Source organism: Chelonia mydas, chromosome 27, assembly GCF_015237465.2.
Source record: "Chelonia mydas isolate rCheMyd1 chromosome 27, rCheMyd1.pri.v2, whole genome shotgun sequence".
Classification (NCBI taxonomy): domain Eukaryota; kingdom Metazoa; phylum Chordata; order Testudines; family Cheloniidae; genus Chelonia; species Chelonia mydas.
Genome location: NC_057860.1, coordinates 5,745,919 through 5,764,802, shown reverse-complemented (window position 1 = coordinate 5,764,802; position 18,884 = coordinate 5,745,919). Strand labels below are relative to the sequence as shown.

At 53.9% G+C, this 18,884-nt stretch overlaps 1 protein-coding gene and 1 long non-coding RNA gene across 3 annotated transcripts in view; one reads left to right on the top strand and one right to left on the bottom strand.

Moving 5' to 3' along the window:
- The window catches only part of ITGB3 (integrin subunit beta 3), a 43,633-nt gene extending 28,081 nt beyond the window's left edge, over positions 1 to 15,552 (bottom strand). The window contains exons 1-2 of one of the 2 annotated variants that reach the window (XM_037886877.2): positions 15,260 to 15,552; positions 2,231 to 2,313 (exon numbers count right to left, since the gene is read on the bottom strand). In XM_037886877.2, coding sequence (XP_037742805.1) covers positions 2,231 to 2,313; positions 15,260 to 15,323 — 147 coding nt within the window. In that variant the 5' untranslated portion in view covers positions 15,324 to 15,552. The remainder of the gene's footprint in view (positions 1 to 2,230; positions 2,314 to 15,259) is intronic. The other variant, XM_037886878.2, reaches the window with a different exon arrangement.
- On the top strand, positions 13,874 to 18,433 carry LOC122463913. Its single transcript, XR_006287667.1, has 3 exons — positions 13,874 to 15,093; positions 16,738 to 16,942; positions 17,302 to 18,433. It is a non-coding gene; the product is annotated as an uncharacterized LOC122463913 (long non-coding RNA).
- Positions 18,434 to 18,884: the final 451 nt, after the last annotated feature.

Here is an 18,884-nt window from a genome sequence, read left to right as displayed (position 1 = left end):
GAGCCAGGAGGCTGAAGTGCAAATCCCAACTCAGCTACTGGGTGCACATGGGCATATTACTTCTCCTCTCTCTGCTTCAGTTTCCCCAATGAAGATAACGATTCAGAGCTACCTTCAGGGATGTCTAGGGTGAAGGTACTAAGGACAACAATTTATTATTCATGCACTCATGGATGATGTTCAGACCCCCATGAAAATAGCATCCACTGCTGAGATCTCCGGGATAACACCGATGGATCATTTCCTCAGCTGTAGCAAATACTTAATGCCTCAGAGGCACCCTCCTTCCCTTATAATGCTCCTAGCCAGCTGTGGAATGGTGTGTGGGGAGGGAGGTTTCCTCCTGACTCCTACCAGAGACTATGCCCTGAAGCCTGAGGGTTTGGTCCCCTGGATCGCCACATGTAAAAGTTATGAATGGCCATCAAAATCATCCAGCCCCAGTCTGCAACTCCCCGACCTGCAGCAGCAGATGCCACAGGCTGGATGGGATGCAATGGAAAGCAGCGTTTCCCTCGATTGTTTCCTCATGTATGTCCCTGCCCTGTCATTGCAGTACCCAGTCCCTGGTTTCCAGCTGGGTCCCATGCGGGGCCAAGACTGCCTGGATGGAGGGAGGGAGGGTAAGAAGAAACTGCAACATGCGAAATTCTAAATTTCTGCAACTCAAATTCTGCAACAACCAGATGCTTCCTCTGCCCTTAAGGAGACAGTCGCAGGGCTTGGCCCTGCAAACATTGCTCACGCAGAGGTGCGCGTAATCACGCTGAATGCAATGGGACTACTCACTATACTCTGTACTACTCAGTGTGAATAATGGAGGCAGAACTGGCCTGGTTCGCAGCCAGACCTGAGTACGCGTGACTGGGGTCCCCTGTTTAGAATGGAAGCGGCTGGAATGCAAAGAATTCCTGCAGGAAGGAACCAAACAAATAAAGATGCCGTCCCTTTAAATAAAGTGCGATGAAGTAGGGGGAGGGGGATCTGATTTGCTAAATTAAGAAAATGTGGCCAGATGTGGGCAGCCACACAGTGGAGCGGCTTTGCGCAGCCCAGCACTCTGGGGGCCGGCTGCTGACAGTCAGACGTCTCTTTCCCAAATTGTCACGTCTCTGTAAATACGGCCCCCCCCAGCGAGTGCGGGGAATATTTCCTTGTTTGGAAATTCTGGCTGGATCCGGGGAAAGAACTCACAGCACGTCAAGCCGCCCCCGCGGCCTGAGAACAAGGGCGGGGAGGGGAAGGCTTGTGCTGGAGCCAGTTAGAAAAGCCCCATTTCCCCAGGCTGCCCCAGAGACAATTAGTGCAGTCCTGCCTGGAGGTTTGGCTGTCACACGCCAGAGAAACTCGGGGTAATCGCAGCAAGCCTCTCCCTGAGTTGAGAACAGACCGGCCTTAGTTATCAGACGGGCAAACTAACAATGGCTCCCTTTCCTAGACAGACAGACAGACACACCCACCCCTCAGTGTCTCCCCGCCTCCCAGATTCACACAGTCAGACACTCAAGCACACACAGGCGTGGATACAGATCCTGTCACATGCACATGCATTTCAACACACACACACACACACACACTAACCCCGAGGACCTGGTCTATGCATACAATTAGCCTGACCAAGTGGCAGATGCTCAGGGCTGTGAAAAATTTCCCCTGTGGAGATGCGGCTAGATCAACCACCTAATGACCACGCCTGGATTAACCACACGGATGGAAAAACCCCTTCGAGAAACCCCAACCCCCGAGACACCCCCTCACCCCATGTTTCAGAGCCTGGGCTCCAACCCAAACTGGAACGTCTCCGCTGCTATTTTTAGCCCAGGGGCCTGAGCCCCGCAAGCCTGAGTCAATTGACCCGGGCTCTGAGACTTGGCACCCTAACCGTCAGAGATTGGCTTAAACGCCGAAGCACAAGATTTAATATCCCCGCCAATGTTTTTATCCTCACTCATTGCTCCTCGCCGGATAACATCGGCTCCCATTGTGACACTCCTGGGTACAAGTTTAAAAGCATCCAGCCCTCGAGGGGCCACGATCTTGTTACAAACGATGGTTGAGCTCACAGAGTAGATAGGGCCAGAAGCACCCTGGACCCAGATGCAACTAACATGCAGCTAAAGGGCTGAATTCATTCATCATGAAGAACAGGGCTAAAGGAAGCAGCAGAGAAGCAACGAAAGGCCGGGCAAAGGTATGAACCACACAGGCTGGCTGCATGTTGTCCCCTTACCTCCTGGAAGCACCATGCACACAGCGGGCTCACGGCCAGACACTGCTTGCAGGAATTCACCCCGCGAGTGGTACAGATGTTACCTGAAAGAGAGAGACAGAGACCGATTAACACCTCTGCCGGCCCGGCCTGAAGCAAAGAGGCTCCTTCCAGACGCAAAGCAGGGTCACATTGTTCTTTGCTGATCAGGAAGGCTGGCTGGCGCTCAGCTCTCCTCGCACAAGGAAATGACAAGTCTCTGAAATTCATTGTTATTGTTGGTATGTCCGAGAGGTTGCAGCCAAGATCAGGGCCCCATTGTGCTAGGGGCTGTACGGACAGTCCCTGCCCCAGAGAGCTTCCAGTCTACATAGACAAAGGGGAGGAGGGGAAGCAGAACCACAGAGAGGGGAAGCAACTTGCCCAGAGTCCTGTAGCAGGGCCAGAAGCCAGGTCGCCTGCATGCTAGTCTAGTACCATCTCCCCTCGGCCATACTGCCTCTGTCTTCTGTGCCACCCTGCCATGCTCTGATTACAGAGGAGGCCATTTGCCTCTTGTGGATGCCCCCAATCCGCAACTATCACACTGACTCTCCGATCGCCATGCCATGGGCCCCCAGTGAAGACAGTGAAGAATGAGAAGCCGCCAAGGAGACTTGGGCCTGATTTTCAGAAGGGAACACATGCAATTCCCAGTGGCTTCAGTTCAGTGATGCTCACCCAGGCTGCCCATCGCACACAGACCCAAGAGGGGCACTGGCTGGCAGGAGCCGTTGGGTTTGGAGGAACAGCCCAGCAAATGCAGAAAAAGGTCCCACTCCTCTGTACTTGGGAAGGTTTGTGCCACTTCTGATCCTGCCTTCCATGGTGCACGGGTCAATCATAGAATCATAGAATATCAGGGTTGGAAGGGACCTCAGGAGGTCATCTAGCCCAACCCCCTGCTCAAAGCAGGACCAATCCCCAATTAAATCATCCCACCCAGGGCTTTGTCAAGCCTGACCTTAAAAACTTCTAAGGAAGGAGATTCTACCACCTCCCTAGGCAATGCATTCCAGTGTTTCACCACCCTCCTAGTGAAAAAGTTTTTCCTAATATCCAACCTAAACCTCCCCCACTGCAACTTGAGACCATTACTCCTTGTCCTGTCATCTTCTACCACTGAGAATAGTCTAGAACCATCCTCTCTGGAACCACCTCTCAGGTAGTTGAAAGCAGCTATCAAATCCCCCCTCATTCTTCTCTTCTGCAGACTAAACAATTCCAGTTCCCTCAGCCTCTCCTCATAAGTCATGTGTTCCAGACCCCTAATCATTTTTGTTGCCCTTCACTGGACTCTCTCCAATTTATCCACATCCTTCTTGTAGTGTGGGGCCCAAAACTGGACACAGTACTCCAGAGGAGGCCTCACCAATGTTGAATAGAGGGGAACGATCACGTCCCTCGATCTGCTGGCTATGCCCCTACTTATACATCCCAAAATGCCATTGGCCTTCTTGGCAACAAGGGCACACTGTTGACTCATATCCAGCTTCTCGTCCACTGTCACCCCTAGGTCCTTTTCCGCAGAACTGCTGCCTAGCCATTCGGTCCTTAGTCTGTAGCGGTGCATGGGATTCTTCCGTCCTAAGTGCAGGACCCTGCACTTATCCTTGTTGAACCTCATCAGATTTCTTTTGGCCCAATCCTCCAATTTGTCTAGGCCCCTCTGTATCCTATCCCTGCCCTCCAGGGTATCTACCACTCCTCCTAGTTTAGTATCATCCGCAAATTTGCTGAGAGTGCAATCCACACCATCCTCCAGATCATTTATGAAGATATTGAACAAAACTGGCCCCAGGACCAACCCTTGGGGCACTCCACTTGATACCGGCTGCCAACTAGACATGGAGCCATTGATCACTACCCATTAAGCCTGACAATCTAGCCAGTTTTCTATCCACCTTATTGTCCATTCATCCAGCCCATAGTTCTTTAACTTGCTGACAAGAATACTGTGGGAGACCGTGCCAAAAGCTTTGCTAAAGTCAAGAAACAATACATCCACTGCTTTCCCTTCATCCACAGAACCAGTAATCTCATCATAGAAGGCGATTAGATTAGTCAGGCATGACCTTCCCTTGGTGAATCCATGCTGACTGTTCCTGATCACTTTCCTCTCGTGTAAGTGCTTCAGGATTGATTCCTTGAGGACCTGCTCCATGATTTTTCCGGGGACTGAAGTGAGGCTGACTGGCCTGTAGTTCCCAGGATCCTCCTTCTTCCCTTTTTTAAAGATGGGCACTACATTAGCCTTTTTCCAGTCATCCAGGTCTTCCCCCATTCGCCATGAGTTTTCAAAGATAATGGCCAATGGCTCTGCAATCACAGCCGCCAATTCCTTTAGCACTCTCGGATGCAACGCGTCCGGCCCCATGGACTTGTGCACGTCCAGCTTTTCTAAATAGTCCCTAACCACCTCTTTCTCCACAGAGGGCTGGCCACCTACTCCGCATGCTGTGATGCCCAGCGCAGCAGTCTGGGAGCTGACCTTGTTTGTGAAGACAGAGGCAAAAAAAGCATTGAGTACATTAGCTTTTTCCACATCCTCTGTCACTAGGTTGCCTCCCTCATTCAGTAAGGGGCCCACACTTTCCTTGGCTTTCTTCTTGTTGCCAACATACCTGAAGAAACCCTTCTTGTTACTCTTAACATCTCTTGCTAGCTGCAGCTCCAGGTGTGATTTGGCCCTCCTGATTTCATTCCTACATGCCCGAGCAATATTTTTATACTCTTCCCTGGTCATATGTCCAATCTTCCACTTCTTGTAAGCTTCTTTTTTATGTTTAAAATCCGCAAGGATTTCACCGTTAAGCCAAGCTGGTCGCCTGCCATACTTACTATTCTTTCGACACATCGGGATGGTTTGTCCCTGTAACCTCAATAGGGATTCCTTGAAATACAGCCAGCTCTCCTGGACTCCTTTCCCCTTCATGTTATTCCCCCAGGGGATCCTACCCATCAGTTCCCTGAGGGAGTCGAAGTCTGCTTTCCTGAAGTCCAGGGTCCGTATTCTGCTGCTTACCTTTCTTCCCTGTGTCAGGATCCTGAACTCAACCAACTCATGGTCACTGCCTCCCAGATTCCCATCCACTTTTGCTTCCCCCACTAATTCTTCCCGGTTTGTGAGCAGCAGGTCAAGAAAATCTCCCCCCCTAGTTGGCTCCTCTAGCACTTGCACCAGGAAATTGTCCCCTACAGTTTCCAAAAACTTCCTGGATTGTCTGTGCACCGCTGTATTGCTCTCCCAGCAGATATCAGGAAGATTAAAGTCGCCCATGAGAACCAGGGCATGTGATCTAGTAACTTCTGCGAATTGCCGGAAGAAAGCCTCATCCACCTCAGCCCCCTGGTCCCATGGTCTATAGCAGACTCCCACCACGACATCACCCTTGTTGCTCATGCTTCTAAACTTAATCCAGAGACACTCAGGTTTTTCTGCAGTTTCGTACCGGAGCTCTGAGCAGTCATACTGCTCCCTTACATACAGTGCTACTCCCCCACCTTTTCTGCCCTGCCTGTCCTTCCGGAACAGGTCCCCTCCGAGAAGGCTGTGGAAAGCAGGCCGGGGCAGTGCACAAAAAAGTCACGGTGGAATGGAGCAGGGAGACGGGAGAAGAGGCGAGTGAACCGAGCTGGGCTGGCTCTGCAGAGAACTGGAAGGGATGGAGGCAAAGCAAGTGCACCAAGGTTGTGAGTTGAGGGGAAAACTCCTACCAGCTGAAGGATCTCTGGGGTTCAGTGTAAGCCTGGACCAAGGGGTTTGGTGACAGCAAAGGAGTCGGGGGGCTTTGTCCCGCAGCGGGCAGGAGGAGGCTTTGGAGAGAGCAGTGAGCTGTGAGAGCAGTGAGCTGATGTGGGTGGCTGCCCAAGGAGCAGGTGGGGGAGGATCAGGTTCTGTATCTGCACGCTAACGGGTGTAAAGCGGCCTCGCTACGGTGAAGTCAACGGAGTGGTGCTGACAGAACCCAGCTGGGAATCTGGGCTGATATTTGCACACACATGTGATGCAAGAGGAAGAGAAACAGAAAGATGATGACGACAGGTCTCACTAACTTGAGATAGGGATAGAAACCAGTGAACATGAGAAGTCAGGCTTCCCTGCCCTCCTCCCTCCCCCAATCCCTGCCCCCAAAACGAGTGCCTGTTCCGGGTGCAAGCAGAACTGGCTCCTTCCCAGCTGAGCAGAGGGCCTGGCTACGCTCCAAGGAGTTTAATCCTAAAGTGAACCTCTTGCACATAGATTCAGGAATTCCTTCCCCGCTCTCAGCTGCTTTCCATGCAGCTGGGGGCAGGAATTCCTGAGCATATGCAATATAAAGAACAATGCACAAAGCCTTCTCTGATGCCAATCCTGGGAACCTAAGAACTGCCAGAGCAGCTTCAAATGCTGGCACATCTAGTCCAGGATCCTGCCTCCGGCTGGGTACATCTACACTGCAGAAACAGGTGTGTCCTTCACTCGGCTTCAATTAGCAGTGTGGACACAGCAACCCGGGCTAGCAGAGCAAGTTACAACTGATAGGAGAGCCTGGGGTTGAAGTCGCGCTGCTAACCCAAGTTAGAAGCCGTGTCTTCGCTGCTATTTGAACCCGAGTTAGCGAATCTGGCTTGCAAACACTCCTTTTTTGCAGTGTAGACGCACCTTCCATGACCAGAAGAGAAGGAAGACAAATCCTCCTGGGGCCCCACCGTGTTGTCTGTCTAGTGGGGACATCAAAGTTTCGAGAGAGCTTTTTTCCTCTGCTCAGCCACAGACTTGGCCTGCTCTGGTGTAGCTGAATCCTTGACAAGCCCTAGCACAGACAGACCAAACTGCCACCAGCTGCCAGCTGAACGGGCACATCCCAGCCCACTTTCAAGCCTTCTGAGGGGGATTCGGCTCCACGGGCATTAGCCATGCTGGGAGTTCCTGCAGGGCCCGGCTGTCACCAGCTGTCAGGGCACTGTGCCAATCAGACCTTATCTCATCAGGGATAGAGGACATGGGGCATAAAATGCTGGCCACAGCCTATCTATGCTAGGGCTCCCAGCAGTGGAGTCAGATACATGTCAGCAGTGGTCGGAAACTTTCACAAAATTCCCCTGGTGTCGGCAGGACCCCGTGGTTGAGGCCTTTCGGCGTCAGCCCGGCTGCAATGTGGCCAACAACGGTTGTTACCAGCGGGAACGTGTGCTAGTGCAGACACAGCCAGTGCGTGTAATAAAACTCACTGCTCCAGAGCACCCCCTTGCAACATCAGGGGGCATCGCAGCAGCTTTGCCTCAGTTTCCCCAAAACTCCATCCAGCCTCCAATGCCTTCCAAGCTGCTCTGATGACTTAACCCTCCAACTAAGCCACATTTAGCCCCACCCCTTCCAGCGTACCAGCGTCTCCGGGCCTTAGGTCAGTGGGAGCGACACTTCTATAGTTAGGTGGGTGCAAACTGCCTTGCATCGCCCTAACTCTGTAGCATGGACCTGACCACAGATCTGCCAATTCTTCTTCCTCCCCTGTATCAGGGCTCCCACATTCCTTCTTCCTCCTGACTGCAAGGGTCCCCTCCAGCCCTCTCATGAGGATCTGTAAAGAGTCCTCTTAGCTTAGCTTCAGGGTCCTCAGGCTCATGAGGACTCCGTCCCCAGACCCTGGCCATCAGAGATCTAACAACTGCCCCTCTCTCCCCTTAGCTCCATCTAGCAGACTCCTCATACAGTCACACCACTACTACGCTCCCTTACCCTGCTCCAGAGGCTTTAAAAATCCCAGGAAAGCACTTTCCCAATACTCTGAGTACCTTCTGTCACCTTCAAGTATCTAAATTCTCCCCATAGACCCTGCCCTTCCTGGGAACACGCCCTGCATTCGCATATCAGCTGATCAGCTGTTTCTTTAACCTGACCTGCCTTTCACAACCCATTGTTGTCTGGACTCAATAAAGATCAATGATTATTCAACCCACAGGGACTAGTCAACACTGCAAATGTGAGAACGTCACTGAGCCATGCAGAACTTTGCGGCGAGTCGTGCATTTGCCTCTATTCTGGGGCTTTTTTTATAGCCTCTTCTTCCTCTCATTGGCCAATAATTCTTGTCATTCCTTTTTAAACTAACCTTTAAATCCCTGATTACTAAGTGGAATCTTTAGAGCAATTTCTCCATATATATATATATATATATGCTTTTTCTCCACTCACTTATTTACTCCCCCTCCCAGCTCAGCTTTTTTCCTTTTAAGGCCCCACTCTGTGGAGGTATGGTGGGGCATGACTATTGAACAGGGCTTTCAGCTGGCCCCAGGCCAAAAAGGGTGCTGGGTTGCCCAGGCCTAAAAGGGTTGACAGGCTGCCAGTCACAGGGTGCTGGGTGATGTTGCTGGCCTGCGATATGCAGGAGGTCAGACTAATCTAGTGGTCCCTTCTGGCCTTAAACTCTATGGTTCTCCAGTGTCACTGCCTTTTCCTGCACCTCAGTTTCCCCATGAAAACACAGAGCTGCACCGTCTTCACTAGGATGCTGAGCATTCGTGTAACTAGTGTCTGTAAAGTGCGTGGGGATCCTCCGTGCAATCGACGGATCGCTGCGGTTACCGCAGCGCACCTGGCTGGCGGCGGGTGTAACGCTGTGACTCTTTGGAAATCCTTTGCTGAAGGGCAGTTGTTGGTTCTGAAGCCTCTCCCTCCTGCGTGGCCCGGCATCACCGCCTGGGACTAACAGAATCATTGGGTCGCACGGCCACTTGTGCACGTGCGCCGAGGCAGCACGGGTGATAGCTGTCCCGCTGGGGACCGTGCCGGCGACCTCCAGCGCAAAACACCTGAGCTGCTATGGCGTGAGCCAGACCTCCCCAGCAAGGTCTGTAACAGCCTCAGGCCCTCTGTGGATCAGCACAGATGGGGACATACTGCGCAGTGGGTTCCACATGTCCATGTTTTCCTGGAAAAGAGGCTTCCATTACCAGAGCCCCTGCGGACTGACTGGTCCCTCTGATTTCAATCCATCCAGGGCTTCGTGGCATCCTGCCTCCACCGGAAGCACCCTTTAATGAGGGCCCCATGGATTTTATCAGTGCAGTGCCCACACCAGCCAGAGAGGGCGCTCTTTAGGTACATGGTAACCCACCTCTGCATGGTTTGTGAGTTCTCTCCCGGCGCCAAGCACAACCAGGCCTGGGGGTCTGCTAATACAGCACCAACAATACTAACGGGTCGGACTGGCCGCAGGAGCTGATGCTGCCTGTAAATGGGTCCTGTTGTGGGGAAGAAGGGAGCCAGAGGAGGCAGCTGGCTCGGGGGCTGGGGGAGACCCGCTGACTGATGACCTCTCTCCTGTTACTGAGGCCCCGTGATGAGTCAGCGGGGTTTAAAGCACCAGGCCTCCTGCTCCAGCCCCATCGCTTGCCCCACTGCAGTGTATGTTGACGGGACAGAGGCTGGACTGAGAGGCGCCCGTCGCAAAACAAGACGGCCTGACTCCCTGCTCCGGGATGGCCTGGCTCTGTGCACTGCAGCTGCAGACGCGGGGGTGGAAGTACCAGTGTTTGAGTGCTGTAGCTAAGGGGATGGGAGGAGGGGAAGGCGGGAAAATGAAAGCAGAACAGGAAGAGGAACCAGTGAAATAACAGCAGCTGGTAGGAAATTGCTTAAAATAGCTGGGTGCCCAGACTGATTCTTTGCCCTTGCCTCAAAGCAATCGGAGCAGGAAGGGACACCCTCCCTGGGCTCGCTTGTATGCACGGCTTTTGGCCCTCACTGGGGCAGGACATAATGGGCCTGCCCTTAGCCAGGGCGGGGCACACGGCCAGGCTTCCTGCTCCATCCTAAGCAGCAGCTCACATCGGTCATTTGCACAGGGCAGGGGTGCTGTAGGCAGGCTAATGCCCACTGTAAAACTCAGCCGCCACACTCTTTAGGGACCCATTTTTCCAAAGAGTGCTGGGTGCTGGAGGCAGTTTAATGGAAAGGGGTCTGATTCCTCTCCCCGCCCTGAGCCTTGTATCTCCTACCAGGAGAGCCACATCATCCATGTACAGTGAGCGTCTGATTCTGCAGCATTGGGCATTCACTCTGCACTGGTGTCAGTGCCCAGCCCCAGGGGTGAGGAAAAGGGCCATCAACACTGAGCTTTGCCCACATAATCCCTAGCTTTCATACGGCACTTTTCACCCATAGATCTCAAAGTGCTTTACAACCATTACCCCTATTATACAGATGGGGAAATCAAGGCACAGGGAGCAGAAGTAACTTGCCTAACATCACCAGGACTAGAACCTGGCTCTTTTGAGTCCCAGAGCAACACTCCTTCCATAAAACCACCAAGGACCCTTATTAAAGAAGATAATCTCTATTGACCACCCAAATTACACATCACTAAGTGCCCGTCTATATTGAGGGCATTCATACCAGCGTAGCCACAATGATGTTACAGTCAGCGCCCTGCTGTGTAGATACACAGGTATGGATGGTTATCACCTGTCCTTTCCGTTCTCCTGCCCCCTTCAGTGTCAAATCTCCCCAGCCCTGCCAAGACCCTGCCAAGCTGCAGTCCGGGCACTATGAGCACGGGCACTGGATTTCTTTTGCTCATCAAAGCTGGAAGACAGCCACAAAGGGGCTCAGAGAGCGGCTTAGTGCTAGGGAAATCTCAGGAGAAGCCTTAGCTTGGCAGCCCGCGGGAGAGGCACAAAGGGACCCTCAGTTGGCCATTGCGGGCGTTCAGGATTCTGCACTGGGTGCTGCAAACCACTGGAGCTCCTGATAGATACATAAGACACAGAGGGTACCTTTGAAAGCTAAGGGGGCTCAGGCCACAGGGCTGGGCAGTGTCTAGCCCCCCTCAGAACAAAACCCGTGAGGCAGCCCTCGCATGGCGTCCCGCAGGTTTGAACCAGTGCCACCAGAGTCTCGCTGCTGGAGAGGGAGGGGAAGGTGCTCGGGTAGGCTCCCTGACCCCTCTGCAGCCCGAGAATTTCCTCCATTCCTCACTACTGTCTTCCTAAAAACCACATCCACCTGCTGACTCATGGGTTGCGGTTACCAGAGCGCCGTACCGAGCCCATGGTGCTTAGTTCTCCTTCGGCGGCCAACCGGCAGAGCGTGCTTCCTATCAGACGGGTTTTCTCCCCTCCGTGTTCGGGGCCTGTTGACAGGTGTGGTCATTAGTCTCACCCTGGGCTAGCTGGGGCTCCTCCCTTGCCCCACACAGCTGTGTTAGGGATAGAGCCCTCCTAGGAATGAGTCAATGTGGGGTCTAAAGCTGGCGCTGCCACCGACTTCCTGCATGACCTTGGGCAAGTCACTTAGGCCGAGTGTGGCAGCACCTGTCATGGATGTGGACCTGAGCTAGAGCCCATCTGTTGGACACAAAGCACTAAATATCCTGGGCTAAAGAACAAGGGGACAAATGGCTCCCCATCTGCGTGTTGCAGCCACACTGTGCAGCCGGGACCTGGTGTGGTAAAGTCCCCTCTGGAGGGTCCTGAGCTAGGAACTCCATGAAGCACGTCCAACAGAGGCTGAGCCGGTCGAGCCAGCACTTGGAGCCTAGAGCTCAGCTGTAGCTAAACTCTGAGGCTTCCTGAAATTCCCCCCCACCCCCCCGCCCCCCGGCGCCCTCGGGAAAGTCAAGCACCAGCGATGATGAATCCCAGCTCCGCTGCTTTCCAACCAGCGCTACCACTTAGCCCCCATCTGCTGCGTTACCGTCCTGGCCACTTCCTTTTGATTCACTGCAGTAGCGAGAAGGGCCAGGGGGTTTTCAGGGCTGGCTACGGGCATGTGGTGAGGGAGAAGCAGACCCAGCAATGCTGGTCCCAGAGGAATTGTGTTTCTGTATACGGAGTGCCAAGTTTTCTTCCTTGGTGCTGGTGTAACTGGCAGACAGTGGGGTGAAACTGGCACCAGTGAGATCTGAATCAGGGCCCTGGTGCTGTCTCCTTTTGGGCAGGGCTGGTCAAAGAAGCCAGAGGGGGATAGGTGCACAAATCCCATTGACATACAATGAAAGTCAGGCATCTAACTCCTTTAGGCTCCTGTGACCATCCTGGATTTCACACAATTCCAAGCTCCTCTCTGAGGCCTCAATCCATGTCCCCTGTCCTGTGCAGACCCCTGCAGGGCATTGGCACTGCAGAGCCACCTATCTGCCTTCTCCCTGACTGGACGGGGGGCTCTGCTTGTTCATTGGTTCATGGTGCAGTCAGCGCTCTGGCTGCCCGCTGACAAACACAGCGGGCTGAGTCTCCATTGTCCGACCCCTTGTGTCCTCATTTACACCTGGGCAAAGAGGGCGTAAAACTCTCCCCGTGCAGTGAGCAGAGAATTCAGATTTGGCAGCGTTTTATCCCCGGGCAGACTGGCCAGCCACTGTCCCAGGCATGGGAGTCAGTATTGTATGCCAGTGTCTGTTACCTGCCCAAGAACATTAGTTGGAGGGGGAGCAGGGGTAAATTAGGTGGGATGCCAGCAGGAGAGAAGGAGTCATATCCCCAGGCGGCCGCCTGGTTTTGCTGGGTACTATAGGGGTCATGATGAGCTGGGAGATTGTACCCTGGAGGTTCTGATGAACCATGGTAAGGGTGGAGCAAAGTCTGAGTGGTTTGAGATGTTAACAGACCCCCAGAGACAAGACTGAACACACGCTTTCCCCGACTGCATTACTAGCATAGTGCCCCAGCGCTGAGACAAGACTCTGCCGCAAGGAATACAAAGGGGGGTTCTTTATAGCCTCTGCTGGACACAGACAGCCCCGGTCCTTTCTGGGCCTCTAGCTCCCGGCCTGTGCCGCCCCAGTTTCCGCACACGTGGTCTCCCTGAAGTCCTGGCCCGGCCCAATCCGCACAGAAGAGACTGCTAACTCTGCGACAGGCTATCCGCAAAGGGTAACCCTCCCCCCAGACCCTAACGATTCTCTGCGGCCATGCACCTCGTGTCGCCACCTACCCCAGTGCCAAGCAGGTGGCAAACGCTGCCAGTCGGCTCTCTGGGGGCAGGGACTGGCTTCCTGTGCTGTACAGAACCTACCACAGCACATGGAGTAAATAGTACGGATGATTCTGGTTCACCCAGTCAGCTCGCTCTGGTCGACCCAAAGCCTCCTTGAAAAACCTGGCCAGCCAACACAGCGGAAAGCACAACCTGTGTCCCCCATCTAGACTTACCCCTAGGCTCCGGCTGTGGCATCACTGAACCAAGGGGGTTTTATTACAGCCAAATAATTAATGTGCAAGAGTTTTCTCACTGGAAAATCCTCAGTAGAGACATGGCCTGGATAGTTTTATTGCCTGGTAGCCAGGCAAGGCCAGCTGTAAACCCTCAGGGAAAACCAAAGTGCATCCAGCGGCCAGGGCCTGGGCGGTTGTTATCCCATGGTAAAACCACACCTATTTTGTCAGGCGGCGTGGGCAGAAGTCAGAGGTGATGTGTCAGGTGCAGGTCTCACGGACTCACACCCATTCACCATCGAGTAACTAAGTCTCAGCTGGTGGGCGATACACACCCATAGGGCTGGAAGGGGGCAGGCTGCATCACCATAGCCCTGCTCTCTGTGTCTGGCCCTGTGTAGCCCGCATGCGCTCAGTCTTCCCCTGGCCCAGGAATGCTTGACAGGACCTCGCAGTGGGTGGGTCAGGAGCAAGAAACTCAGCACCAGCCCTCTCAGCGCTGCCAGGCCTGGTCAGGATGGAGGGTAGCCTCAGGGGAGCAGCAGGAAGGGTGAGATGGGGCGTGGGAATGGCCGAGGAGAGACCCGGCCGAGTCCTCCGCACACGGCTTTGCAGCGCAGGGATTTGGGACCCAGCTCTCGTGTGACGCTGGCTTGTTTCACCAGGAAAAACCCAAACTTGGCAAGGCTCTCTGCCACCTCTGCAGGAGGTGCCCTGTGCATGTCCCAGTACGCTTCTTTCCTGCACGGAGGCTGGGAATATTCCTGCTAGACAGAGACACACTCAGACATGTAAACCCATGCCCAGACACCAAACCAATCACAAGGGAAGTGCTCATCCACACTCATGCCGATGGTGCCGCGCCATTGCACAGCACCACACACCACACACACCCACACAACACGGTGCAACCACACGTCACTAACCACACACTTCCACATGCACACTGAGGGTGCAGTCACACACCAACCCACAATAACACAAATGGTGCAATCACACATCACAAAACACTTCCACACACACGCACTAACACCAACGGTACAACCACACATCCACACACTTCCACATGCACACTGAGGGTGCAGTCACACACCAGACACACACACACACACACAGGGACTCACAGATCCTAGAGTTCAGAGATAGAAATGACTTATGGGGTCCCCAGCCCATTTCAGGGGCCCGGGCAGGTTAGTCCCTACACACACCTCAGCTAGTTTTAAAAAGCCCAAACAAAGGGGCTCTGGTATCTCTGGCTCTGCCAACTCCAAGCCTTCACAACTCAAACGATTGGCTTTAAAAACACGAGATTTTAAAAACACTCAATTCTGGGGTTCTTTTTATTTCTCTTCCGGGCTTGGGGGGCGGGGGGCGTCTTTGGGGTCACCTTTCCCAGCTCTCCCCTGCCGCTGTGAGGCTTTTAAAAAGTGAGTCTCACGCAACCCCTTGAGTGCAGGGGCTTGAAGAAAAGCACCAGGCTACCGCAAGCCTCAGGCTAAAGTCACGAGCCGTTGCAACGCCTCGCTGCCCGGGGAGGACACCTCAACCTCCTGTAGCCCACGGGCCATGCAGACTCCTGGGGCTTCCACCCAAGCAATGGCCAGCTCGGATCTGGAGACCTACCCAACCCCTAGCGCCCAGTGTGCGGAGCATCGAAACGCACACACCCAATAGGAGCTGAATACGCAGAAACACAGAGTCAGGTACCTACCCCCCCCAACGCACACCCATCCCCTCCGGCACAATCTCTGCATCGCTGGGAGCGGAGCAAACAGAGTCCGCAACCTTCCCCTGCGGGGCAATCCAGGCACCGGCCACCCCCGTGCCCGAGGGTAACCCAGCGCGACCCCCGGAGGCCGGGGAACCTACCCTGGAGTCCCGCCGCGCACAGCGCCAGCACCAGGGTCCGGAGCGCCGGGCGGAGCCCCCGCATCTTCTCCGAGTCCGGACTTCAGGGCTGGAGCCCGGGGCTGGGACGGCTGGAGCTTTTGAGCCGCCCGGGGGGATGAATCATGAGGCTGAGGGCCTGAGCCGCACCGACGTGCTGAGCCAGAGCCCGGGCTGCCTGGAGGAAACTCCGCCGTCAGCTTTGAGTCAGCGACTGCCCCCGCCTGTCTGCCTGCAGCGCGGCGCTCCTGTCTCTCCCTCCGTCTCCTCCCAGGGCCTTATAAACCCAGCCTGGCTCCGTGACCGCCGGCCTAGCCCCCGGGCTGCAGCCACTCTGGGGCCAGAGCCTGCTTTGACACCCTGCACCCGCCCCAGCAGCGTCTCCCTGGGTTTCTTTTCTGCCTCTGCTCTAGCTAGAGATACAGCCTGGATCCAAACCCTTGGAGTCACCCCCAAATTCCGGGGGAGGTCAGATCCAAATGCAAAAATCCCAGCTCTCTTCTGGCTGACGCTGGTGTAAATCAGGAGTAACTCCGCTGAAGTTAATGGAGTGATGCTGCTGTCAAGCTGGTGTAAACGCAGGGGGATCCGACTCAGGGTCTGAACAGACAGGGGCTTTGAGTTTGGATGCAGCCGTCCCAAAGGCGGAGGAAGTTTAAGATCTGGTTCCGAACTTTGGGCCTGCTTCGCCTCCTGTCTGCACCGGTTTTACCCCGTTGACAAAAGTGGAGTTGCTCCAGATTTACACTGATGGGAGAGATGCTTTCTGTCTCAGACCCAGCTCTACTGTGGGGAAGTAGCCAAACTTTGGGGGGGGCTTGTCTGATCTGGGGAAATCTCTGACCTTTTGGATCTGCCCAGAGTCCTACCTGTCCTCGGCGCATGGCTGGAAGGGGCCAGTGCCACAAGGAAATGAACCTCTAGTACTAAGATTGGAAAGGCTCTAGAGCAGGGACTGAACACCCCTGCACAGTCCCAGGGTGCCCTGCCACTCCCCCAGCAGCTCCCTGGCACTGGGGTTCAGCCTTCCCTTGGAAGGATGCAGTCTGAGGCCAGTAGGGGCAGGGATAGTGGGTCTCTGCTCCCTCCCCTGCATCGGGGAGCAGCCCCTGTGCACAGCCCCGGGATGTGCTCCATCACTCACGGTCTGTAACTCAAAGCCGGGTATCTTTCCAGAAGTTACAGTCCTGCTCAGTCAGCGCTGCTGGGCCGGGTGCAGGAGTCACTGGGCGAGGTGCTCCGGGCCCGTGCTATGCAGTGGGTGAGACTGGGTGATGCAAGCGATGAATCTGTAGAGGACTGCTTGCCCACCCCACCTCCGCCCTGTGGTGTCCTTCCCTGGGGCACCGTTTACCTCTGTCTGTCTGTACCGCACCTAGCACAGGTAGCTAGATGCTACCCTAACAATAACAGGAGGCAGGGTGAAAGAGAAGGACACATCTGTTTTCCTCTTTCTCCAGCCCTTCCCCTTTCCAAGCTGCTGGAGCACTTGAGTGAGGATGAGCTGTCAGGCAGATATGCCTCATGCCAACTCAGCGCACGCGTGGCTGGAAAATCAGAGATCTTAGCCCTGCAACCACCTGCTTGCCACAGCCTCCGGAGTGATTTAACACCCGCTCTTTGGAAAAGGAGCCCAAATCGCCACCGCAGCTGGGCAAATGGACGGTCTGTGTCTTTATCAGCATTTTTTATATTTCAGGAGCAGCTACAGACCAGTCAGGATCAGGGCCCTGTTGTGCTGGGTGACTGACACACACACTGACACCCCCCCACACACCCACACCCCCCCCCTTAGCATGGGACACTGAAACTGAACTCAGCCCTGGGTCCAAGTGGCTGGGAGTGGGGACTGGAGAAAGAGTCAGAGAACGTTTGTAGGTGCAAGGACAGAATAGCTGGTGCACCAGATTAGGGGGGCGGGAACCCCTGATTCTATTCCAGGCTTTGCCACTGCCTGTTATGAGATGTTGGGCAAGTAACTTCACTTTCATCTACCTCTATTTTCGCTCTTCTCCTTTGTCTAGTTGGACAATAACTTCTTCAGGACAGAGACCGTCTCTCACTGTGTGTCCGTCCAGAACCCAGCATGCTCCAGGCCTGATCGCGACCTTTGGATTCTACTGTAATAAAAACACTTCCATACAAACGTGTGGTCAAAAAGTTCAGGTTGCAGAGTCCAGCACTTGGCAGTTAGGAAATGCCAGAACGAAGGTTGGACTTTCACTGGCCCCCTTTGTGCGTATGGATGCCAACGATGCAATCTTTAATGAGCTGATCACATACTATTTTGTTTGCTGCTGGACCCTCCCTCACTGGCTCAGTGCACAGAATGGACAGCGCTCACAGAAGAGGCAGGTATTTGACATTTCTTTGTATCCTGCTCATTCAAAGGGCAGCCCAGGTCTTATTTAACGCACCCCCTCCAAAACCGGCACTCAATCCAGAATGATTAATTTCCCCCTGGATGCTTCTGTTGGGCGTTCACCAGAGTACCCGAGTGCTTTGCAGACATTCATGAATTTATCTTCACAACCTCTTCACACGAAGGGCTGCTGTTAGCCTCGTTTTTCTGATGGAGAACTTAAGCCCAGCGAGATTAGGGCCCAAAGTGTCCACTAATTTTGAGCGCCCAACTCAAGACAACGAGGGCAGGGCAATCTTCACAGGATTTAGCATTTTTACCGTGATATGCTCGGGGCACAGCTCCTTGTGTCTTCTGCTGCAACTGTGAGCGTCCAGCACTTCTGCACCTCAGACACCCCACCTGTCTCAAACTGGGCACCTAGACACCGAGGAATACACCATTAGTGACCACTGGTGAAACGTTTGATTTAAGTGACTCGCCTGCTATCATCCAAGAATGCAGACAGGGATAGAATCCAGTTCTCCAGAGCAGCAGTCAGCTGCCTTAACATGAGACCATCCCTTCCCTTCCTGCAACCCCCTGTCTCCTTCACTACACACTTTCCAGCTTTTGCAACAAGCGAGGCAGGGGTCTTACCAACAACAGTCTCCCTCCCTGCACCGCACTGATTTGTCTCCAGGGCAGCTCCCGTCTGTGCACTGAATGAGGCAGGGGTCTGGTGGAGAATGAGCGTGCAGTCATGTAATTAAAGTTGGTGTCCTAAAGCCTATCCACAAGGGAGCTGAATTAACCTTGCACATTGTTTTGTGTGTGTAATTTCTTATTTTAAAAAAGCAGAATGCAATCCCCAACAATTCCGTCGCGTGGAGCCAGATTGGCACCCACATAGGTCAGGTCATCAGCATGGCCAGGCCCTTAAGCTCTGCCACTTGGGCTAACAGGGTAAGCGGTAGCAGTTGTACGTTGTTCTCCTCTATGAATCATAGAATCATAGAATATCAGGGTTGGAAGGGACCTCAGGAGGTCATCTAGTCCAACCCCCTGCTCAAAGCAGGACCAATCCCCAATTAAATCATCCCAGCCAGGGCTTTGTCAAGCCTGACCTTAAAAACTTCTAAGGAAGGAGATTCTACCACCTCCCTAGGTAACACATTCCAGTGTTTCACCAGCCTCCTAGTGAAAAAGTTTTTCCTAATATCCAACCTAAACCTCCCCCACTGCAACTTGAGACCATTACTCCTT